The sequence below is a fragment of the Thermobia domestica genome, chromosome 8 (assembly GCF_964235325.1).
Source record: "Thermobia domestica chromosome 8, izTheDome1.hap1.1, whole genome shotgun sequence".
Classification (NCBI taxonomy): domain Eukaryota; kingdom Metazoa; phylum Arthropoda; class Insecta; order Zygentoma; family Lepismatidae; genus Thermobia; species Thermobia domestica.
This window is the reverse complement of record NC_137461.1, coordinates 266,147,012-266,173,758: the sequence shown is the minus strand read 5'-3', so window position 1 is coordinate 266,173,758 and position 26,747 is coordinate 266,147,012. Positions and strand designations below refer to the sequence as shown.

Genomic DNA, 26,747 nt, shown 5'->3' with positions numbered 1-26,747 from the left:
GAGGGGTTTCTCTCATTGTTTCGTTTTCTAAAATGTCCTAATTTTATTTGGGAAAGCTTGAAGTTTATGAGTAAAGGCATTACTAATATTTCGTTTCGTTTATATATTTAGCGATAATCTTCCGGATACAACCTTGAAGATCATTTTATACTGAGAATCAGTGGCGAATTTAGAAAAGTATTTTGAGAGAGGTTTTTCTTACTAATGCTTAGTTTTTCTAAACATTCGTAATTTTTATGTGACGGAAGCTTAAAGTTTATGAGCAAAGGCATGACTAATAGATATTTCGTTTGTTTTAGACATTCCGTAATTTGGGGGAAAGGCTTCAGTCCGAAAGACGGCCCCCCTTAACTTCGCAAAACCGTCACTGCTGGTAATTAGTAATAATAACGATTTAAAAACAATAAGGAAGGAAGTCGGCCAGCTCACAGTACACTCTCTATTTCTACTTCACAGATGGAATGAAGAAAAGCTTTGTCAGAATGATCGAATGCTGAGTTGAATCCCGGACTTCCCGATAGAAGCGCAAAAGCTCCACTCAGTCATGTTTGCTGTGCAGTTGTGTTTATCTTAACTTAAATATAGTCTTTCTTTTATGGTGGTGTAGGAGGGGGGAGGAGAGTTTCGTAATGATATGAAGGATGTTAACCAAGAACATGTAAACAACAAATTTTCAATTACTGACTTATGCAGCAGATAGACAGCAACGCATACCGCTTCGTTCAGTCCTTCATGTATAGTAATATGTGAAAAATCAGTTTTCCGACTTTCAAAATGGATTGTGCAGCAGAAAATCTCTAATTTCTTAAAATAGTAAAATTGTGGGTTACCATGTTCTTGCCTCACAACCTTCATATGTTGAATCCCTCTTGTTAAAAATTCAGAAAACTTGAGGACTGAGTAAACCGTGATGGTGGTTATATGAAACTGTAGAATTTCAGGAATATACAAAACCAAGAGCTCTAGACGTGCAGCCTTTAAGTGTATCATATAAATCTAAGTATTTTTCTTATGTTTATTTTAATTTTATTTTGTTCCAAAAAGAGGGTATGGAATATATTGAAGTAAAAAAACTACATAGAATTTTGCTAGTTATTTGTATACTTTTTTAAAAGAAGTATTTACTTTTAGGGTTGGCTGGTTTACACAAGCTATTTTTTTTAATAAACAACTGGTTTAAACCAAAATATAAAAAGAACGAAAATTGCGAATCGTGTGAACTTCATGGTGACGTTTCCACATATCAAACCATCTGCATTAGTTTTATTTCCTTTTTTTCACCTTTTAATCAAGGTGTCCCATATTCAATTCTCGGTCGAACCACATGCGTAAACCTCATGCGTAAACAAAGTAGCGGTTCGGATGTAACTTTAAGCGAAAGTCTTCTCCTTGATAAGCTCGGTATTACGTAAGGATGTTAAGCCTGAACATACGAAACGTAACCAAATTGTATATTTCTGCATGCCTGAATGCCTGTTGTTTTATAAATAAGCCAAGATTGCTTAAATATATTGATAGAAATTGGCAAAATTTATCGATTGCCTAAGTAGCTTCCAACATTAGCTTGGATTGGACTTTCAATGATATGTACGTACCAAATTTGTAATTTAATACCTCAGTTTTAGCGTTTTGATTATGATACGTTGACCTTTAAATTTTACATGGAAAGCAATAACAGAATTTTTCCCTTATTGCTTTACATTTAGAGTAATGACGGGATTTTCCCGATGGCTAGGGCGGGAGTTTCCCAATTTAAGAAATTTACTGACCGGACTTCTTTAAGCTTATGTGACCTCTTCCAGCATAACCCCGTTGTTGTATAATAACACCAAGGCGAAACAAACTTATTTCTGTCAATATGTAATATAAATAAATAAAACAAAATATCTAAACCCAAAAAAAGCCTGGTTTAAACAAAAAAAAACTAGTTTAAACTCCCCCCCCCAAAAAAACGGGTTTTTGGCATTTTCAAAAACAACCATGGTTCTTCCAACCCTGCTTACTTTTGTATATAGTAGGTTAAACAAATCTTATTATATACATTGGTTAATCCTTTGAAATTCATAATGTAAATATGTTGAGAAGTAAAACTGTTTGAAATATCTTTTCGAAATTCATGGTTTATTTTCGAGGTTTTATATTATTATCGGCATCAACCACTAATTAAATGACTTTTTGTGTTATAGAGAAGCAAAACAAAATCTGCTTTATCAATTTAAAGCAGAATTTTGAAAAAAGCCCAAAATTTCCCAAGCAAAAAAGCGAAGCAGAAAAAAACGAGTTTTTGTAAAAAAAAAAAAAAAAAAAAAAAAAGCCGGTTTTTTTCCGAGCCCTATCATCTCTACTTGGTGGTGTTACTACATAAAAAGGCTCTACATCATGATAGGTGGCGAATTTAACAACTACCGTAATAACCCTTTACTCCAAAGTGCAGGGCAGTTGAAGTAACGACAGGTTTCTGTCAAAATTTAACACAACTCGGGTACAGGCCGGTAGCCAGCCCAAAAATGTAGGGGACAAGCTGAAGTTAGTGAGAGGGCCCGATCGAACCATATTATAATTCATTTGCAAGCCTACCGTGAAACATTTAGGGAGCCAGCAAGTATTTAGGGGAGCCGGGCTCCCCTAGACTCATCTGGATAGGTGTCTTCCCACTTGCGACAGTACCCGGTACTATTAGCGACAGGAACTGTCAACTGTCCTATGAGCGACCGATTCGATCTGTTAACTGCCCTATGAGTCACAGTTCGTTCATACTAAGATAGTGGAAGAATATAAGGTTCTCTCTTCTTTAACTTGTTTCATGCTAATGTGATTTAAAACCTAACAAAATGTACTATGAAAAATTTCGCTCTACCTGAATTTAATACGTGAGAATGCTCTCATTACATTAACAATCTTTTATACGTTTTTCCTAATAATATATTTTTGAATTAATTTCTATGAATACATTGACTATATCAAGGGGAAAACTAACTAAATACTTAGAGTAGCTCCGTCCTTGTCAATGATTCTAAAAAATCATGTTAAAATTATACGGAACATAAGTTTAGATTGAATATGTTTATGGCATAAGAAAGAAATCAGAAAGAGGTAGGGGCGCCCGAAGAAAATTTTCTAGGAAATTGAATCTCCATGGTTGCTGTATCACGTCTGGTATATCTGATATTTAATATATGTGGTTTGTTATATTACGTATACACTTTTGTGAGCCAGGGGGCCAACCCCTGCCTTCCAATCGGGCGCCCATGGAAAGAGGGTGTTCACCACTTGAGGATATCAAAGAAACCTAAAAACACGGTGTATTCGAAGAAATTATTACACAAGTTACAAATCTCTCGCAGGACTTAACAGTTCGTCTAGTTATAAGGTACTATTTTAGATTGCTACACGACAAGCTTTTATATATAGGCCTAAGTCAAAACAAGGGAGGAAGGCAAATTAAGCAATTAGTTCATGTTTTAGTAGCTTACAATAGGGAGGAAGGTAGTTTAGAGACTGTTTACCTTTTGGATTGTTTAGAGTGAACTGCATTGTAATTGGTGGGATTGGTTGAAAATAGCCAATCAGATGTAAGGGATATCAAAAGCTGTCTTTTGTAATTGACTTTTTTTTTTCATTTTATTCACGGCGAAACTGTTACACGTTTAAGTTTTTCAAAATAAAATATATTACTGGGCTTAGTGAGTAATTAGATTTGAATTAAATTAAGTACAGAAAACAGAGCTTTTGAAGAAAGATGATATCACAACTGGATTTTCAATAATTACATAGGAATATACTTTTCATGGAAATATCCCTGTTGTTTCGTTAAATTATTTGATATGTTTTATGTCAAATCTAACTCAAAATTAAAATAAGTTTTATTTGCACTCACTATAGAGGAAAAATATATTTGACGAACAGTATCACTGGCACGTACATATTTCATACCAAAGTTGTTCGGGCGCTAATAACGCCAGAAGCAAGCATACTTTACGAGATGGAATCATATCATCTTCCATCATCTCAATGTAAATGGATCGGTCGCTCATAGGACAGATAACAGTTCCTGTCGCTAATAGGACTATCGCTTCTGGGACTAATTCATCTGGATACGGGCCTACTCAGGTAACAGAGCCATTGTGTGGAATTAACGCAGCCTCTTTTTCTTTTCTTTTTTCTGTATAGAACGTCAGTCCCCTGTACTTGTATAAAATATAAATACTGAGGTTTGAATCTAGGCACCGACTCTTCTTAACTAATTACATTCTAATAGGCACCAGAATTGTAATACAAATCACTGAAGAATGAGATTTTTACCGACTCTTCTTAACTAATCTCAAAGTACATTATTTACACAACGGAAGCATAAAACCATCAAAACCAGTGGCATACTCTGTAGACACGAAGGAAACATATGACAAGTAGTATGTCTGTGTTTTTAAATAGGAATTGTTCATTATTAAGGTGCAAGTGCTGTTGATGAATTTTGGTGCTTTGAAGGTCGTTGCTACAGTACTTGAACCAGGCCGGTAGCCAGCCCAAAAATGTAGGGGGAGGATCCAACCACATTATAGTTAATCACCATACTATAGTTCATTTGCAAGCTTACTGTGAAAATTTTAGGGCGGGCCAGCAAAACTTTAGCGTTGCCGGCCCCCTAGTCCCCCGTGAATACGGGCCTGACTTGAACTACAGGGATATTATATAAAATAATGTTATCTTAGTTCTGGTAGAGTAACACAATTGAATAACACTGCTATGTGAAAGACTGACTGCTTTCAGAAAAATGTATATACCAGGACATCATTATGTTAAGCATATTCCTTTACTAAATCTACTTAAAATACTGCTCCGTCTCCTTTAGCCTAGCCGGCATAAACGTGGGACGTAAAACTCAAAGATTTCATTTCATTTCATTTCATTTTAAAATACTGCTTGGTGTTTTCGCTAGATATAGAATGAGACTTAATGACAATTCGTTAGTAATAGACTACAAGTGGCGTGGGTCAACGTAAACTTTACCCACTACACACCTGGACCCACTGGGCCCACCATGACCCAATTAGACCCATAAACAACGTAATAAACTCTAATTCACGATTTATAATCGTCCTTCCAACAAAAGCATGTTAATTTTTCACTGGATCTAATTTTATATCTTGGAAGAAAGAAGACAAGAACATCAGAAGCTTGTTTATAGAACTAATAATCTCTCTGGCCAACTCTTCAAACACCGTCTGTTGTTATAGGAGAGAATTGGGGAATTGCGTTCACCTAAGGAAAAATCATTATAACCTAGCTCGTAAAGCATGAAAAGTTTGCGCGATAAATCGATCCTATAGGTAATTTTGTCTAGTTTATGGTGACCAATTTCAAAATACATCTCTTATTTCGTTGCCAAGCTAGAAACGAAAATATGAATTGATTGTTATTTCCCACACGGTTGGGTAATGGCAATCAGGGATTTCCTCATACATTACAAATGGAAAAAAATGCAATACAATTAAGATTCCAAATTTATTCATTAACTTTAGAATAGTTGGGTATCTACAGGGACAGATGGACACACTGTCCCTGTCCATACTTTTATGTAAAGAAGATTTGAAAAACTACCGGTATTTATTAATCTTAGTTAGTCTATAGTGTATATTTTTAGTCAACACTTTAATATGTTTTAGATATAAACCTACTGATATTTTAAGGTATGTTTTAGCAATTAACATATTGCTTGCAACTAAACTTGGTGCTACAAATATATACAAATTAAATTTAGGCTACTTTTCTACAAATTCAAACACAATTCTTCACGATTAAAAACTTTAAACTAAAAGAAATATCATTTCTCTTATCCATCTTGAGAACAAAATACGTACAAAAGAAAGCCTTCGAGTGGAATATCAAACATTTCCTTTACAAAAATTTGAATAAGAAAATTATTTAACTAAAATAGGAAGTTGAAACTTTAATAGGGAATGAAAGTTATTACACATAGGCAGTGGCATATTTACGATTTTGTTTCGGGGGGTGATTTGCTAACTTTCGGGGGGGGGGGGCTTTGCCTGAAAATTTGATAATTCTGCAGGATATTTCATATACTTTACTATAGTAAGTAAGATTTCAAGGAGGCTTAAGACCGGAAGCCCTCCCCTAAATACGCCACTGCACATAGGTTACACACTACATGATAAAATTAATAAAACTCATTTGTGTTTGAAAGGCACTAAATATTACAGAACTTTTACATAAATTGGCATGTATGTTTCCATCTACCATTTTGTAGGAGACATTTCTTCATATATCAGAAACATAGTTTTCAGGCGTATCTTCACCACTGCAAAAAGCATGCACCCACATTCCAGAGGATATGCATCTATACCATTCATCATTATCCCGACCAAATTCACCAAACATGTCTTCCAATTCACTTCCTTTCAAATCATCCATATCATCATCATCACAGAGACCACGTTCATCAACATCGGAAATATCTTCAGAGCCAGTCTCCATTTTCAGCTTCGTTCTGCATTGTCGTTTCCGTTGGATTTTCCGAGAATTCTTTTTGTTATTGTTTTCCTTTGTTTTCTTCCTATTTGGTTGGTCTCCTCTAAATTTCTTCATTAGTTCTCTGTTTTCTGCTTTTAATTTGGCGTTTACTTTCTTCAATTCTTTTTCTCTCTTTTTTGCTGCTACTACTTTTAAGATTTCTTTTTATGGACTCAATGTCAGCACCACTGACAAGTGAAGGAGCCAAACGGATGAATCGAGTTGTGGGATGAGACATAGTGCGTTTGATAGAAGATGTGAAGATATATATATGCGCAAAGTGATAGCGGCTGAGGTCCATATGAAACAGAAGGGAGGAGGTTAAATTTGGTGGGAGAAGGGCTATGCTATGTTATTGAAATACATCAAATAACTGTTAAATCCTGAAAATAGTGAAAGACAAACGGTTGTAGTTTCACATATTATTGGCAAAAGAAGAATGGGCAGAGTAGATTGCGAACCTCCACCGCCATCTTGAAATCCGAAATTTGGAATATGTGATATTTTTTGAAATGAAAAGGTAGTCATGTGATGTATCAATTAGAACCACCATATTCTCAAAAAGTCAATTGAGGAGTTTGATGCAATAAGGGCGTAAGTCTGAAACATGCAGTTGGAGGAAAACTATGTTGAAAATTTAAGTAGTTTTTTTTCTTACATAAAACAATGTAATATGCAGCATTTTTTTCCGATATTGAATTGAAATGTTACCAGGAGGCTAAACAAGCATGGCAAAAGCCACAAATGCGTTTGATGCAAAAAGGGCGTAAACTCGCTTACGCCCTTATTACATCAAACTCCTCAATTATGAACTTTAGTGATAGTTATCTGCACTTACTTGGAAGGTTTAGGATCATCTTTATAGTTATTTACAAAAATCTAGGAGACTGATACTCGTATATTGAAAGTTTGAGTTATCATGAAAACACCTGTAAGTTAAATAGGGTCTACATATACAAGCCAAGAAAACGAACAGTGAAATTTGATAACCAAGTTGTATATTATTACATTATTACTATCAAATTTCACTGTTGAATATCAAATTTCACTGTTAGTTTTCTTGACTTGTAGATATGTTTAACTTACAGGTGTTTTCATGATAATCCAAACTTTTAATATGCGAGTATCAGTCTCCTAGATTTTTGTAAATAACTTTAAAGATGATCCTAAATCTTCCAAATAAGTGCAGATAACGATCACTATAGTTCATAAATGACTTCTTGAGAACGTGCTGACCCTAATTGATATATTACATCACTACCTTTCCATTTAAAAAAAAATCACATATTTCAAAATGGCGGATTTCAAGATGGCGGTTCAGGTTTATGATCTACTCTGCCCATTCTTCTTTTGCCAATATGTGAAACTACTACCGTTTGCGTTGTCTATCTTTCACTATTTTCACGATTCAACAGTTTATTTGATGTATTTCAATAACATAGTTATAGCCCTTTTCCCACCAACTTTGACCCCCTCCATTTCTTATGGCGCTCAGCCGCTATAACTTTGCACATATACATATTTTTACAGCCTCTATCAAGCGCAGTAACAAAGGAAGAGAGGGAGATTATATATCGACGTGGAAGATGGTTTCTATACTAACAAAAGCACTAATGACGCTTATTACGAAACTGTAATAACAATTTTCCTAATGCATATACTGTGCGAGTTATATCAATATTCAGGGTGTCCAGAAAATCCGTTTCCATCCCTAGAAATCGCAAACGATTAGACAGATGCCAAAACAGGGAAACACGTGTTTGATCATTTTAAAAGTACAACATATCAAAGCAAAAAATGTTGTCCCAGGGCCACCCGCAGGATCCCAGGCAGGTTCTAACTCAAAAATTGCAAAAGGTAAAGGGGTCAAGTAGCATATCGTCGGAAACCTGTTGGGAAATAAAAGAATACGGAACAAGTCTCGACTCTCTAAAATTACCCTGTGCAAAATGGCGGCCTGTCAAAATGTAAGCAAAAACGTCATTGTAAAGCCTATGGTCACCTCTCCCCCTCCCAAAAAAAACGTGAAACGATAAGACAGATGTCAAAACAGGAAAACACGTGTGTCATCATTTCAAAAGCACAAAGATTGAAAGAAAAATATTTGTCCCAGGATCCTCCACAGGGTTCCACACGAAGCCCTACACAAAATTTTCAAATGGCAAGGGGGAGGGTCAAGTATCGTTTAAAGCTGTTGTTAAATAAAAGCAGATGGAACAAGTTTGGACGCTGTACACGTGTTTGACCACTGTAGCACTGTGCAAACATCTTGCATTTTAATTTTGTAGCTGTGTTTTAGTTTATTTTCACTTTAATTCTTGCACTCAACGAAAGAAGAGAAATGCCCGAACTGTGAGATTCTGCTCTTTGGGCCCAGTAATGTCTAAATGAATAAAAAAATAAAAAAATAAAAAAAAGGAAATTAAGAAAGATTGAAAAGAAAAGAAACGACATAACATTTGACATCTTTGAGTATAGAACTGACCAGTTAACATATAATGTGCAACCACAATGTATATACAACATAAATAAGTAGAGGTTGGAGCCATAAGAAATATAGACTCTTACCTCCACTTATTTATGTTTATGACTGCACAATAGTGGTACTTATGCTCGTTGTCTCGATTATCAATTATAAAATGGTTCAAACAACAACAAAAAATTCTTGCACCAAGAACAGTGAATACTTGCATATGTCTCACAACGACAAGTGCCGATTGCAAAATGGAAAGTGAATGTGCTTGGAGAATCGAAATGAAGATATACATTTTGACCGGCCGCCATTTTACACAGGGTAATTTAAGAGTCGAGACTTGCACCGTCTTCTTTCATTTCCCAACATGTTTCCAATGATATGCTACTTGACCCCTTTATATTTTGTAATTTTTGAGTTGGACCCCGCCTGAGTCCCTGCGGATGGCCCTGGGACAACACTTTTTGCTTTGATACGTTGTACTTTTAAAATGATCAAACATGTGCTTCCCCGTTTTGGCATCTGTTCCATCGTTTGCGATTTCTAGGGGTGGAAACGAATTTTCTGGCCACTCTGTGTATAGATATAACCCGCACAGTATATGCATTCGGAAAATTTTTATTAGTTTGGTAATAGGCGTCATTAGTGCTTTCGATTAGTATATAAACCATCTTCCACTTCGATGTATAATCTTCCTCTCTTCCCTTGTAAGTCTCACCCCGCAACTCGATTCATCCATTTGGACTCTTTACTTGTGATTGTTGTTTGCCCCTAGCTTGTAGTTTATCTTCCTATGGCCTATGGAACCCGGAGGTTCAATACCGCGTTCACAAAAGCTCTCCACTGACTTCTATCCTTAGCTAACTGCATCCAGTTTCTACTTTGTATTCCAATCTCTGCGAGATCCATCTTAATATTGTCCTCCCATCGGCGCCTAGGTCTTCCTAATGGTCGTTTTCCGATTGGTCTTCCAGACAAGACTTTGAAAGCATTTCTACTTTCTTTCATTCTAGCTACATGACCCGCCCACCTAAGCCTCCTAGACTTGATGACCCTAACAATGTTGGGTAAACCATATAAATTATGTAGTTCCTCGTTATGAATTTTCCGCCATTCCCCATTCCTGTTCCTTTTGGGTCCGAATATTCGTCTCAGGATCTTGTTCTCAAATACTTTCAGTCTATGTTCTTCCCTCAGAGTAAGCGACCATGTTTCGGAACCATACAGAACAACAGGCATAAAGTACATAAAGGAAAAGATAAAATGAGAGGGTAAGGGTTCGGTTCTTGGGTTTAGCCTAGAAAGAGTTGGGCGATTGGAACGAAACAAAAGATTCATGACTCTTCGACCTCGAAGGAAAAAAAACAACATTTCTATTTACATATACAAGTGGTGACGGAGGACACATCCATCAAAAACTGTCCGAATGTGATAAAACTTGAAAACTTTAATTTCCCTGACGTCCTAAGAACAAAAATAATTTCAAAATATTTCTCTATCGCTATTTAGCGTGTGTAGAGTGGACATATCGCCCCCCCCCCCAAACGAACACTATGGTTTGACTCTTGCGTCTAGCCAGAAGAAGTTGGGTAATTGAAAAGAAGCTTACAAGATCCATAGCGTTCAACCTACATTAAAAACTCGAAAAAAGTAACATTTCCTACGTACATATACAAGCACACCCACGAAAACGTGTCCGAAACGGATAAAACTTGCAAAATTTAATCTTTTTAACGTCCTGAGAATGGTGTTGAGAAGATAGAAGTATATCGACTTGTAATTAACTAACATAAAACACAACTTATTATTTGTTTGTGCTAATACAAGTATGCAGTGGTAAAAGTGAGGGAGAACGCGGGGGACGGCGTTACCCCACTTCCAAAAAATATATCTATATGGCGTCACCCCAATTCCTAAAAAAAAAAAAATGACAATTGGCAAAGATAGGCATGGGTGACGGCGTGACGGCATGCGTTCCCCAACCTTTTCAGATCCAGTTTTACCCCTACTGAAGTATGTACTTCAAAAGTAAAGAGATTGCAGTCGCCTTACTTTTTATTCCAGACTAGTTGAAATGCCCGTTCTTTGCACGAGAAGAATTAGGTTCGTCGAAAATTCTCCCCCTTAGCCTCCTCTTCCCCTTATAATACGTATATCATTGAAAGTGTAGTAATAGGAACGCCATAAGAAATTTTATTTTTGGCATGAATTTTGAACACACTTCTTCCTTAGGACACTCTCTTTAAACAAAGTTATAGGATAAAATCCCAACTTGAAGTAGGTAGCCGTAGCTACTATGTATGTCAGAAACTCCTTCCTTTTAAGCTGTATTCTTCTCTATATTCATATTTCTAAAGCTTGCAGGTGTCGTGAATTATTTACTATACTGACAGTTCTCAACTCACGTAAACAAGTCGATCCATGACTACTTTAACATATCCTAAAGTTTATCACAAACACCTATAATAGATATGGGAAAAATATCAAATACAAATTAATAATGTTGCAATGCAAAAGGTTAGTTTACGCTTTATAAATAGGGTATAGAACCTTATATTCTTACAACGCCGATATTAAAAAAAAAGAATGACTAATTAATAAGAGTTAAACAAATTTAATCACCTAATTAGTTCATACCTCGCTTAGTAGATGACTCTCAAAGTAGAATTTATAAAGCTAATAGTACTTCATATTGAAGGTGTTAGTACTTCGGTGGGTCGAAAAAAAATAAAATTATTTTCTCGAACCGCTTAGTGAGGTAACCTCATCTTCTATAATAAGAATAAAAACGATGTAAAAGACTGTAAAATCAGTTCATATCTCCCGGTCGCCCATCGTACTTAAAGTTTATAGAAACTGACGAAAACTAACATCTTTTGTGTTCTCTCTTTTTTCCATGTTTCTTTTTTTCGTCTATAAAGTCTCGTCTCTTGGAGGAATCAGCTACAATACATCTTGATAACAACGTAAATCTTGAAACAAAGCATAGCGTATCTTTATAACAGATAAAAAGGATGAGAGTTAAACAGAGATCGATTTGGATTGTCCGATCGCACAAGAGCTGCCAAAGCTTCAAGTGCTCTGCAAGCGACCGGAATATGATAACTGTTACAATTATTTATCATGTGAGAAATGTAAAATCAGAAGAGAAAAGGACTGATTTTCAAGTGTACACTTATGAAGAAATTTGCTTCCTTTACTTTGATGACAAAAGAAACGAACTTTGTCCAAAAAAAAAAAAAAAAAAAAAAAAGGAAACTTCGAACATTTTCGTAGAAACAGAAATGGAAAACATTATTCTTTGATTCAAGAACCAAGATCGACTTACATTCAGGTGTAAAAGTGAGGGAGAACGCGGGCGACGTCGTCCCCCACGTCGAAAAATATATACGGTGTCACCCCAGTTTCTAAAAAATTACAATGAGCAAAGAGAGGCAAGGGGAACGGCGTGACGTTATGCCGTTACCTACCATCCCCCCACCTTTTCAGGTTCACTTTTACCTCTGCTTACATTAATCACATTTCTCCTTCCTCGAGGTCAACAACATAACTCGAAGCATTACTTCTCACCTGTCTAAATTTGAAATATCGCCTAGAAAGCTACAAGTGATCGGGTGTTATGGCACTGTCTCTAACATGGGCTGGAAGAAGGACTTATCCCGTCAGCTTGAATTCACTGTTGCTATTGCACTTCAACGAGTTCTCTTTCCATAATATCTTCTGGCATGTAGATTGTGTTGCCACAGGACCATCCTCTTTTTCTGGCCCCAGTGTAGAACAGCTTACTGGATACGAGAAGTTTCCTGTGGTCAGGTATGAATCTGTAGAGTGTTTGATTCCAGAAATAGACAGAAATATGCTGTGTAAAGACCAGCAGTATTTATGATACATTTTCAAAGCAATAACGTCAGGGTAGACTAGAGGATTCGTCAATTCGAGATCCTGACCCCTCTGTCACATTCTAGACGAGTAACTGCAGCGAATAGTGCTTAGGTTGTATACATTTCTAAAAACTTTATTTAATTTATTTATTTAACAATCACCAGATACAGCTCAGAGGCCATTTTACACTGGATATCCAACAACAATAACAATGGAAAGGATTTGGGAAGGTATCGGCCAGAGCCTGTTTAGTAGGTACCATCCCGGCATTTGCCTGGTAGGACTGAGGGAACTTGAAACAAATCATACATTCCTGCGTGGTTCAATATCGAGAACATTTTTTTTCTGATAGCTGTAAGAACATGTTTTCTCTAGCGTTTCAAGTATTTAGTATTTATCTGACAACCAATGTCAAGTTGAGAAACAGTATTGAACGCAATGCGTTCTCTGCACACTCTGAACATTTACTGTTGGCTATGGTCGCTGATGACAGAGAACACCATACAGAGCTTGGATATACGAGAATTTTAAAAACAAGACAATATGATTCTAAGGGGAAAGCAATTAGGTGCTTCGTATCATCTAGGATAAACTTTGAAGCTACTGATAATAATCAATTTATTTACTGCAATACTTGCCCATTCGATCCTCCCCAAATGTTATGAAGTATGTGATAGCGATATTAAATCAATTATCAATTCCGACATATCAATTATCAATTCCGGCATATCAATTATCAATTCCGGTATATCAATTATCAATTCCGGCATATCAATTATCAATTCCAGCATATCAATTATCAATTCCGGAATGTCAATTATCAATTCCGACATAAAGCCTATCAGGAATATCAAAGTTTCTCTGCCACACTGAGGCAATCGAGAGATGTGTCAAACTAGTTACCAAGATCTCAACTACAGCATATGTACAAGAAAACGTACATGAAAATGACTACATTACATATACGCTGTTATCAAGATCGGTTATGCCCAATTCTACCAAAATTTAACTTTAAACATGTCCATATTGAAAAGAAACAGTTGGCGTACACTAAACTACTGACTCCATTATTTTATTTGTTTTAAATAGATGTAAAATGTAGTCCAAATAAATATCCCTACTTTGTATGGGTGATTGGGTAGGATGTAGATGTAACTCGACGTGCTGCCACTTCCTAAGTGATGATTCAGGGTAATTGTGCTGTGACAAAACAGGAAAGAGCTCCACAATGAAACTTGCAAAAATTTTGAAAATTCATGTTTTTCGAACACGTTGTACGATCAGTAAAAAAAGTTTAGAATATTAATGATATAATTAATTATATAACATTATTGAACTATAAAATAAAATAAAAAAACTATGGCGTGTCAATCCTAGAATTTTAAGCAATATTTGTTTTAAAAAATATGAAAGACATTTAATTTCCTCACATTCTATATTCTTCAAGTTCTTTTACGGGTGCTTAAATTGAGTTGCGTTTTTTCAAAACTCGATCGAGCAAGTTCTCACAAACGGAGGTATACATGGGATAGGTATACATTTTGTGCTACCAATGGAGCTGTGAAATCAGAATTGGTAAATCTCGAAATGTGCAATGTGTATAGAATACTAAAGCCTGTGACAAACTTCTTGGCATTTTAGCTAAACGAATAAAACGCAAGCTCTGGCGCGACGTTGCCAAGTGGTAAAGGGGTGTGGCTATGGATAAGCAGACAAGCTACAGCGCGATCAAGTGACAGGGGATAGACGTGGATGTGTATAAAATAAACGTGGCAATACCGCTGGCCTCTCATTTGCTAGCAGCATTTAAAGGAAACTTGGAGCGCCGCCTTCAAATGCCAACATGTTTGTCACGCCGTTTAAATCATGGACCTTTTATCAGAGCTCGATGAAGGTTATGTACAATAATAACAAAATTGCAACTCCTGTTAATATGATGTTTTGTGCTCTATCGAGTTTAAAAAAAAAAAAAAACGCTCCTCAATTGAAACTGGAATTTAAGTAAGAAGCGTCGTCAAAAACAGAAATGCTGAGAGTTATACTCAAATGAGAGCAGATTGGTCTGGAAACGGTGCTTTCCCTCACGTGTAATGCATCGGAAGAATTCGGAACGATTAGTGCAGTTGCTTTCCAAACGCATACTTGAGAACAAGTGAAATAGCAGAAGTACAGCAACAACGTTGTCAAATATACAAGGCATGGTGAACGAACGACAGGGGAAAAAAAACACTTAAAGAATATGACACGAACACTAACAATTCGAATTAAACGATAACAACAATAATAACAAAATATAAAACAACAATAATAATAACAACAAAATATAAAACAACAACAATAATAACAAGAAAACAAAACTTAGCGGCAATCTGATTACACTGTACCCTTAGACGTAGTTATCCGTACAGCGCTAGAGACAACACTGGCAAAATTTCATGGATGTGGTTGACGACCGGGACACACCCTCGCGTTCTATTGGGTGAAGAATTGGTAAATCTAGATCAAGCTTCATGACTCCTCGCGATCACTTTAGCTCTTGACTGATTGGGAACTCAAGCCTATTGTCTGAACATGAATGGAATTTATGATACCGTATTCGTGGCTTCGGCTTATTGCTTCAGTTACAGGAAGTGTTTTGCCACCATCCTTGTGGCTATGTGGATAGCGTACGCGTGGAAGACCCAGGTTCGGCTTCCGGTGGGAGCTCATGTGGTTCGAATCTCGCATTAAACTGTAGGTTCTCATCTCATATAGCATCGTTACTAAACGGGACGCTGAAATCTTAAATACAACAGCTGTAAAATCATACATTTCAATAGGACCAACCCAATATTTATTACTTATATATCGTAGTTTATACAATTGTTGTCAAAAGTAAACAATACTCGATGATTTTGCTATTTGTTTTGCATGACACAACTATATGTTTTGTAAAAGTAAAACAATTACAATCTTTTGATGTAATGTTCACCAAATCTTACCTCCTTCAGGTCGTAGGCTTTTAACGTAATCTTTGGCTTTTAAGATATACTCAGACGTTGCTGGATATATTTTACCCATTTTATTATCATTTGAGCAAGGATATGGGAAGAAAGTTGAATCCACATATGGTAGATCTGCATCCCAATCCTTAAAAGAAAATAGAGAATTATTTACATTTTTAAGTGCATTATATATACAGAAGTATTAGTAAATTAACAGTATCTTTGGATATCACGTGTTAAGTAGATCTTAGTTATTAACATTTAGCTTGTAATGTGGAAACGATGCCTTTGTCCGCAACGTAATAGTTGAAATACGGATTATAGGTAAGCAATGGTTTAATAGATGCTGTGCTTTCATTCAAAATTTTATTAACTTTTCCGAAACAGGTAAAAAAAATTAATGAAACTTCTAGTTTTTGTTCTTTTCTTGTTCTAAAATTGTTCTTTTCTCTCCTATACTTCCAGCATTTTCTTATTGGTTTTGCGTTCGACAGAAGCTAATTTTCAAAAATCTTCTCCACACCCACATTTAAAAATCACCTATTTTTTCTAGCTTTTCCTCAGTGCGCAGTTTTTTGGGGGGGGGTGGCTCGTAGATTATATTTGATTTTTTTCGTAACTGTGACCACAGCGAGTGGAGGGTATATGGCATATGAAATCCTTATCAGCGCAAGATGAACATGTTTTTAGCGATGTTCGATCATTAATGGTGATATAATATATTGCACAGATATTGAATATTAGTTACATTTTACACCTCCTATGCGTACCTTCTTACGTCTGTATGGATGAGTGAAAGGTTGTATAAGTTATAGTTTCTTGTCTGACTAACACAACTTTTCTGATAAACAGAACAGCTGTTTCATTTATAACTAGAACGCTCACAGTCATCTTTTGAAATGTTTCAGAATGTAGTTCTCACTTACGATGCATGTTCTGGTAACAGATTGACTTTATCTACGTCCGGTTTTTCTCTAAGCTTATTTTTTTTTTCCTCATAAAATAACTTACACTACTATTACTTTTATCTACCGATATTTCTTACAACTTTTCCTTAAGTTTTCTAGCACAATATTAATTTCCTGTTCAGATCTCGCAATAAGCACCATATTATCTGGAAACCTTATACGCCAGATCGTTCTTTTTCCTTGCGGAAATACTCTTCCTTATGCTGGCACATGTTCACTATCTCTTGTGTATGAATGGTGAGAGGCAACATCCTTTTCGAAGCCCCCTCCCGATTTTAGTGCTTCAGTTATTTTCCCCCTATTTTAACGATCTCTCGTTGATCCATATATAATTATCTTATTACTCTTGATTCTTCCATTTGAACCCAATTTCCCCCACAACTTCCATCAAAAATGTTCACTTCTACATTAGAAATTTACTGAATGTTGTAATTTAGACTCCACTGGAATATACGAAGGTCGTCCAGAAAATAATGAACGATTGCACATCGCGCGCGGCACCGACCTCCCACCACTGCGATTGCGTGCGCAGCAGTTAGCTCCTTCCTTCACCTCAGTGTGAGCCGAGTGTCAATGCTGTACGGTCAGGCTACTTCTTTTTGCAGCTATACAAAAAGGCGGCACCAATCGAAAATCCCGCCAAATGTGAAGTACGGTGTGTCATTCGTTTTCTGAACGTGCAAAAAAGTTAAGCTTATTGCAATTTATAGGCAAATAATGAATCTTTATGGTGATGGTTGCAATGAACGAGTTATCAGTGAGGAAATGGTGCATTATGTTTAATCAAGAAAGGACCAGCGTGCAAGATGAATATCGGAATGGGAGACCATCACTTGTTACGGCCTCCCATTACAGCCCTGACTTGGCACCAAGTGATTTTTACTTATTCCCGAAACGTAAGGATTTTTTGGGGGTAGCAGTTAGTTCGCAAACGATGAGGAACTCAAGCAAGCACTGACAGCCTGGCTCAAATCTTTTTCGGCAGATGAGTATAATATTGGCATTGAAAAGCTGGTCTCACGTTATAAGAAGTGTCTTGATAACTATGGCGATTACATACAAAATCAGTGTGGCTCTGTAAATAAAGCTTTATGCTAATATCATTTGTTTTTATTTAACCAATCCAAAACGTTCTTTACTTTCTGGATGACCCTCGTAAGTAAGATACTAAGTAAGGAGTTCCAAACCTTAATTATGGTATTAAGGAGTTAATTACGAATGTAAAATTAGATTAGGTTTACGTCTGTCCATAAGAATGGGTGTTATTAGCACTCTGTTAGAAGTACGTCAGACGAAAATCTGTCCGAATAAAAAGTTATGAATACTTAAGGTGGATCACTAGGTGTTCTCGGTGCTATGCTAAACGCTGCTTCAATAATGCGGCGTTGCTAGATAGTGTTGAGTGTTTACTGATGCCAGATAATAAAGGGAGTAATCATTGGAATTCTGCTTGGATACTTAATGAAGAAATTAGTTTTTGACCCTTATCGCAATTCCGCTTCTGGAACTGTAATGCTACAATCTAGGAATTTTCTTATTGTGACTACTACAGTCAACGTACAAGTTTGGTAATAACGCATTATGGCGTTCTGCGCAAGTTTCGTCTCAATTTGTATTTCCTTAAATATAAATTTATATTTAAATAAAATATGAAACATAACACGAAAAACGGTCAAACAATATATCTATTTAATGATAAGATTGTTACTTTAAAATACTTTAGACACACAAATAAAGATTTCATGAAACGGATCACTTCTAGTTAGATCTAACAACAAGTGCCATCTTGTGTGCTCATTGTAAAACGAATCAAATATTTTTCTTTTATTTGTTACATTTTTCGATATCAGGAGAGACAATCAAATGAATCTGTGTCTTGTGTTGTAGCTGAAACATTACTGTATCTTAGAATACAATATTTATAGTATGTAACGTTTCATTGTGTAGTAGTTAAGGAAACGAATTAAAATATGTACTGACTTCCGGGTAGCGATCCACCTTAAACAATAAGTGCTATTGGGCACAGATATGCTTCACGAACTACCAACAAAAAAGTAATAAATGCAGTTATTATTTCTTAAAATTTCTTACGCTAAAAGATTGATAGGCTATACTCATTTCCGTTTTGTATCAAAAACCAGTAGGCTAAATATTCTTTTTTAAAAAAACATAAACTTACTTAATTTACATTTATTGTTACTGTATAATGTGCTGATTTCAAAAATACTTATCCAAGCTAAAAATTCATACTTACATGTTGCTGGAAAGGAAATTTAACTAAGAAATGAATTCGTATGAGAAAGATGAACTTACCACGGAATGAGTAGAAAATTTGATCAAATTAAAGTAATCTGCTGGTCTAAGAGTGTCTAAAATGTAAATAATGGCGTCTTTAATTTGATCCAACTTCCTGTCAACAGTTTGTTTATTTAGGTCAACAACCACAATGACATGTCTTGGTATGGCCTTAAGGCTCATGGGACTGAAGTACTGGACAAAATAATTGTCCACTACCTACAAAAGAAATAATAAATTGAAATTTAATATTTGTAGTAACACAATGGTTTATATCCAACATGCTCACTTTTACTTTTTATTTTAGTCACAAGCAGTATGTTCGTCAAGTGTTAGAAGTAAGTATGTCTGACACTGTTAGGAGTATGTGTAACACAGATTGGACAGTGTATGACACTGTTAGGAATATGTGTGACACTGTTAGGAATATGTATGATAACGATAGGACTATGTGTGATATTGTTAGAAATATACGCGACACTGTTAAGGGTATGTGTGGCAGGAGTATTTCTGACATTCTTAGGAGTATCTGACGAAAATAGAAGTATGCGTGACACTATTAGAAGTATGTGTAATACTTACAAGGAAGGGTCACGCAGTGGCTCCGCTGAGATCCGAACGAGACAATTGTGTTTGCATTTGATATGTTATAACTAGATGAATCCCAAAGTTATACGTGCCACCGAGCGGAATATCGTGAGTTACAACATATTTTGTAATGTAAGAACTACAAAAAATTATCTGGCAGAATAGTTTGAACCGAGTCATTTGTTCGCAAACGGTTGGGTAAGTGGAAAACTCGGACAATACGTATCCCATCATTTCCAAAGACACACTTTTTCGGATAAAAAAAGTTTGCCCCAGGGTCTTCGCAGGGTCCCAGATGGGGTCCAATTCAAAAATTTGAAATGGCAAGGGGGGTTAAGTAGCAAATCGTTTGAAAGCTGTTGTAAAATGAAAGAAAATGCAGCAAGTCTCGACTCTCTACGACAACCCTGTGCAAAATGGCGGAGGGTCAAAATGTAACAAAAACATTTGAGAAGTCCATGGTCACCCCTATACATCTTAAAGGTGAGACAAATGTGAAAATAGGAAAGGGAGTGAGGCATTATTTTCAAAGTACAACGATTTAAGTGAAAACGTCTTGTCCCAGTGTTCCCACAGAGTCCCATGTGGAGTCCAATTAAAAATTTGAAATGTCAAGAGGGGTCAAGTATCTCATCGTTTGCAAGATCTTGTTAAATGAAAGTAGATGGAGCAAGTCTCGTCTTTCTACGACAACCCTGTCCAAAATTGTGGTGGGTCAAAATGTAAACAAAAGCTTAATTGAAAAATTATGGCTAACTTGAATCCAAGATGGCCGCTTAAAACCTATATCATTCATAACAGTTCAAATCTGAATCTCTATTTTTCTCTATCATGTATTATAAACAATAGGAAGAGTAAAGAACAATTGAATTTCGATTCACTTCAACTATTATTTCATTCGGTAACAACACATACGTTTTGTTCGTCACGGTTCTCTGGACATCATTTACTTGAATATAACGAATATGCGATGAACACACAACTCTGACTTCCTAATCATACTAACTAACTAACTAACTAACTCAATGCCGCGTTCACAAAAGCTCTCCACTGACTTCTATCCTTAGCTAACTGCATCCAGTTTCTACTTTGTATTCCAATCTCTGCGAGATCTATCTTAATATTGTCCTCCCATCTGCGCCTAGGTCTTCCTAATGGTCGTTTTCCGATTGGTCTTCCTGTCAAGACTTTGAAAGCGTTTCCACTTTCTTCCATTCTAGCTACATGACCCGCCCACCTAAGCCTCCTAGACTTCACGACCCTAACAATGTTGGGTAAACCATATAAATTATGTAGTTCCTAATCATACTGTTAAACAAAAGTTGAATACCTTCGGGTACTTTTTCTAATTTTGTCATACGTAGTTCATGCATAAAGGACTTGCTAGACCAGTAGGTTGGGGGCTCTATTGCAACGTATTCGTGATGGTTACATTTGTATGGCATTCGTTGGTTTGATTGCAATACTTCAAGCAATACCAAATATACAAAAAAAGATTGATTTGCAAGATTGGCGAGTAGTACCAAACATGTGTAAGTTATTTTAGTACATCGAGCTGCGTAAAACTTGGTTAGTTTGGTCACAGTATTCCAAGAAATAACATATTAATATACGAACTCCTTTTTTACGCTGACAGCCATATTGTATTACAGATTATACTCTTTGATATTTTGTGGATACCTACTATTAACCATAAACGCAAATACACAAATACCATAAAAGCATGCGTTCAATACATAGTGCGGCATTTTGAACTCAAGATGTCGCGTTTTTGAACATTTCGCATATTTTCGTCACCTACTAATCATCATTAATGCCAAATTTGGTTTTCCTAGCTTCACCAGTTTGGCATGCTTATCCTTTCGATATAGGTTTTAAGCAGCCATCTTGCATTCAACGTGGCCATAGATTTTCAATTAAGCTTTTATTTACATTTTGACCCGCCGCAATTTTGGACAGAGTTGTCGTAGAAAGTCGAGATCCTCCATCTTCTGCCATTTAACAAGAGCTTTCAAGCGATGTGCTACCTCTCTTGTCGTTTGAAACTCTGGTTGGACCCCACCTGGGACCATGTGGGGACGCTGGGACAAGACGTTTTCACTTAAATCGTTGTACTTTGAAAATAGTGCCACACTTCCTTTCCTGTTTTCCCATTTGTCACACCGTTTAAGATTTATAGGGGTGACCATGGACTTTTCAATTAAGTTTTTGTTTACCCTTGACCCGTCGCCATTTTGCACTGGATTGTCGTAGAGAGTCGAGACTTGCTGCATTTTCTTTTATTTTACAACAGCTTTTAAACGATGCGCTACTTAACCCCTCTTGCCATTTGAAAATTTTGAGTTGGACCCCGCCTGGGACCCTGCGAAGACCCTAGGGCAAACTTTTTTATCCGAAAAAGTGTGTCCTTGGAAATGATGGGATACGTATTGTCCGAGTTTTCCTCTTACCCAACCGTTTGCGAACAAATGACTCGGTTCAAACTGTTCTGCCAGGTAATTTTTTTTGTAGTTCTTACATTATAAAATATGTTGTAACTCACGATATTCCGCCCGGTGGCACGTATAACTTTGGGATTCATCTAGTTATAATATATCAAATGCAAACACAATTGTCTCGTTCGGATCTCAGCGGAGCCACTGCGTGACCCTTCCTTGTTAGGAGTATGTGTGACAAAGGTAGGACTATGTATGACACTGTTAGGAATGTGTGTGACACTATTAGGAGTATATGTGACATTGTTAGGATTATGTGTAACGGAGACAGGTCTATGTGTGACACTGTTAGGTGTATGTGTGACACAGATAGTACTATGTGTGATACTGTTAGAAGACACACTCTGCTAGTTAGCAATCTATTTTAATGTGTACAATAGATAAATAAATAAACAATCTATTTCATCAGAATTAAAAAGTAATTATTTTACATATGTATACCTACATAAAAGCGAATAGAAATTTTTCCCTCACAAAATAACAACCGAACTAATTAAAATCATACTTGGTATGTTTATTAACCAACCTTCCAATGATCTTATGGTATTACATTCATAATTTTCGGCATAGAGGATAAGAAGGGGTGACATGTAAGGATGATCAGATACGACCAATATTGTCTTCAATCCAGGGGCGTAAATAAGGGCCCCGTAGACCCCGCATTGCGGAGGGGACAAGCCATCACGGGGCCCCTAAATCGTGATGTAGGCGTAGAGAAGGGACCTCATTCCACGTTGTCTGCGGGGTGGCCCCCAAGCCCTTAGTTACGCCACTGCTTCAATCCATAGTTTTCTGGGTCGATGAGATGAATAGTGACATCCCCGAAGTCGTTTAATTCCAAATTAATCTTATATCAGCATTGAGATAAGCAGTGGGAGTTGGAAGGGGCAATACTTAAAAATAATCGAAAACATGCGATATCAGTATTTAATCCATACTTTCCTGAATTGCCGAGATGAATAATGGCACACCCGGTACCGTTTAAGACTAAATCAAAATGTTGGATTATATCTCATTAGCCAGGCTGTATACTGTCGTCTTGTGAATGAAAAGTGACTGTATATTTTGATGAGGGTATATTTTAATAACTTAATAGATATCATGGTGTCATAAAACACCAATTTTAAGCTTGAAAAAGAGTTATACTTCCCAATTTTCTCAAAAAATACGCATGAGGATTGACACTACTCATATGATTTTCGTTCAACCAATGAGATATATCACGTTGTATATGTCTAAATTTTGAACAATTCTTCCCGTTGAACTTTAATAACAATTTGACCATAATTTGACTTCCAAATGAGGGTATTAGTCAGTGGCGTATTAAGAATTTTGTTTCGGGTGGATTGCTAAGCACAATACGTGAATAAGCACAGTTTTTTTCCTTTTGGGTGCCGACAAATTTTAATGAAGTTGTGCATATAACAAATTTATTTCGGGAAGGGCTTGAGCCCGATAGCCACCCCTCTAAATATGCCACTGGCAGTGGCGTATTTAGGGGGGACTTCCAGGCTTAAGCCCGTCCCCCGAAATCTTACTTACTATAGTAAAGTATATGAAATATCTTACAGAATTTTCACATTCAGGCAAAGCCCCTCCCGAAAGCTAGCAAAGCCCTCTGAAACAAAATCGTAAATACGCCACTGGCCACTGGTATTAGTTGTAATGTTATAAGCCTGAAGGTGACGCAACAATCGTGAATATGACAAGACTCAGTTAAATGACTGCATCATCCTTCCTTGCAATAAAAACAAAAGTAAAAGTTGCTGCCCTTTATCGTTTTTCCATCCAACATATTCTCCATACGCATAGGAAGCCTTATGGAGCATCTCGATCCATCTGTCCAACCGGTTGTCTCTCGGCATATGTAAGAGCAATTAAAGACAACAGATGGCAAGGAATAGGTTGTGATGTGGGTACCAGATCCTAAGTATGAGTTTCACTTCTAAAGTTATTTCTATTTTGAGATTGGAAATGAAACATCTTCCAGTTTTAATATTAGGTTCGTTACGTAAATCAAAGGTGATAGAAAGACAACGAGAAATGATTTCATAACTTGGATTCAGCGTCCTAAGAAATATCCATTTCTGACCTTCTTTGCCTATTGATACCACTTTTCCAGTTCCAATATTTATTCTTACAGAGCATAAAAGGTAAGAAATTGCAAAGAATGTTTTATTTTCTTTTTTCAAAAAAAAAATATTCATCATCCTCAATATGCGTTTATCTCAACATTTATGCGTCTACTTAAAGTGGAAGATCCGCTTTGGAACCGGAATTGACAGATTTCTCACTTTCTGTTTCAATAGTGGGATATGTACGGAGATAAAACCTCTCCTGGAACGCTGAATCCATATCAGAAATACGTCACTTTCTAATGAAACGCTGAATCCATGTCAGGAAAACGTTTCTTGCTCCTGAAACGGTGAATCCATATCAGAAATACGTCCCTTGCTAATGAAACGCTGAATCCATGTCAGGAAAACATTTCTTGTTCCTGAAACGCTGAATCCATATCGAAAATACGTCCCTTGCTGATGAATCCATGTCAGGAAAACGTCCCTTGCTAATGAAACGCTGAATCCATAACAGAAATAGGTCCCTTGCTAAAGAATCCATGTCAGGAAAACGTCCTTTGCTATATGTTATTGTTTTTGTTCTAAAATAGTGGTTCTCAAAGTGCGGTCCCGCGGACCCTGGGGGTCCGGGGGACCAACCCCTGGGGTCCGCGATGCTTAAAAATTGAAATGTGTTGTAATAAAATGAAACTCGCAGCTGTGGGCAGTATGAGTACAAAACCAAACCCATTCATCATTTCCAGTGCTCAAGGATTTTATTAACTCTTCAAGTGAAAACCTCTTTGGTGATGAATTGCACAAAACACTTGTAGAACACTTGAGAGGATTGGTTACAAGTTTCCGAGAATATTTCCCTGTCGCACAACCTGCTAATGATTGGATTGAAAATCTTTTCACTAATGTAGAATTCCATAACATACAAGGTATGAATCTCTCTCTAACACAGAACGAGAACGGCTATTGAAACTATCCTGCGATACTTCATGGGAAAACGTTTTCAAAGAAAATGAACTTTGCAGCTTTTGGTTGCGTATGCGCTGTGAATATGAAGAGTTGTCTAAAAAGGCATTGCAACATTTGATGTCTTTCCCTACCATTTACTTATGTGAGCAGGCCTTTTTTACTCTTTGCAGTATTAAAACCTTAAAGCGAAATCGTCTTAAGAGTCTGTATCACTGCGAAATTAAAATACCGCTAATTTTACAGTAATTATCTGATATCTTCAAATAGATAAAAGATAATCGAAAAGTGGATCAAGACCTCCTTAGACGATGTTATTTTGCATGAGGTGCCATTATCACGAGTCACCTAGTAGCTTTTCGTTTGCTGTTATTTAGAAACGCGAAAATAAATGCCGATTTTCTGAATGGCTGGAAATCGAAAGCAGATAAATGAGTCGTGATAACGGTATCTCACGCAAAATAATACTGTCTAGGGAGGTCTTGTTCCACTTTTCGATTATCTTTTTATCTACTTGAAGATATTACATAATTACTGTAAAATTAGCGGTATTTTAATTTCGCAGTGATGAGGTCTCTTAATGTGGAATCGGAACTAAAATTGATTGTGACAAAACTTATTCTAGATTTCAATGCAATTATGGGAAATCACAAAGAATTTCATTCCTCACATTAGTGAACCCACATTTGAGAACATTGTTTATCAAGTGGATTTCCTTTTTTAAAAAAAGAAAGAAAGAAAGAAAGAAAAAGACATTGATTTTCAGTCTTGTAAGGTAGTGTATTTTCAATTGGAATTTGGTTCATTAGAATACAATCATGTATCTTTAGAATAAATTACTTATTACATTATTTTTCTTGATCTCTTTCTTGTCAATGGTAATTCTAATTAGTATATTTTTTAAAAAATATGTGAAATTTCAGATAGCATTACAAGGGGGTCCGCGTTATTCGAAAGTTTGAGAACCACTTTTCTAAAAGAAGCAATATTGAGAAAGGAAGGTGGGTTAGATTTGTACTACTTTCGGTATCCTTATCAATACAAGAATAGAGGCTAAGAAGAAGTGAACCACTGATTGGAAAAAGGGAATAAGTACAATTTTTTGCGATTTTAACCTGAGATAGCAGATGTGTTCCTTTAAGATAGTTGCATCGTTGAGTAGAAAATTGGAATATTTGGGCAACTCTATATGACCAATGTAGAAGACAAAATCTCTCGCTGATTAGAAAAAGGGAATAACTACGTTTCTTATTTCCTTCTTACAGTCACTACAGGACACGACCACAACTGTGAGACTGTGTGTAAGTAGACAACCACCAGAGCCCTCTGCTTTCGTTACGGTACTTCGCCTTCTTTTTGCATTGCACACTCTATGGAGAACTTTTTGCTCCAATCAGTTACAGATTTACATGTTTTCAGTGATACAAGTGGTGGTCAAAACTGCAATCATTCAATGACATGAATGCTTTTCAGCCTGACCGTATCATAACGGTTCC

General features: G+C 36.4%; 1 protein-coding gene across 1 annotated transcript in view; it reads right to left on the bottom strand.

Moving 5' to 3' along the window:
- Positions 1-26,747, bottom strand: part of LOC145692566 (uncharacterized) — an 87,596-nt gene that overhangs the window by 40,586 nt on the left and 20,263 nt on the right. The window contains exons 3-4 of the mRNA XM_081767875.1: positions 19,149-19,349; positions 15,865-16,012 (exon numbers count right to left, since the gene is read on the bottom strand). Of these exons, the coding sequence (XP_081624001.1) occupies positions 15,865-16,012; positions 19,149-19,349 (349 nt within the window). The remainder of the gene's footprint in view (positions 1-15,864; positions 16,013-19,148; positions 19,350-26,747) is intronic.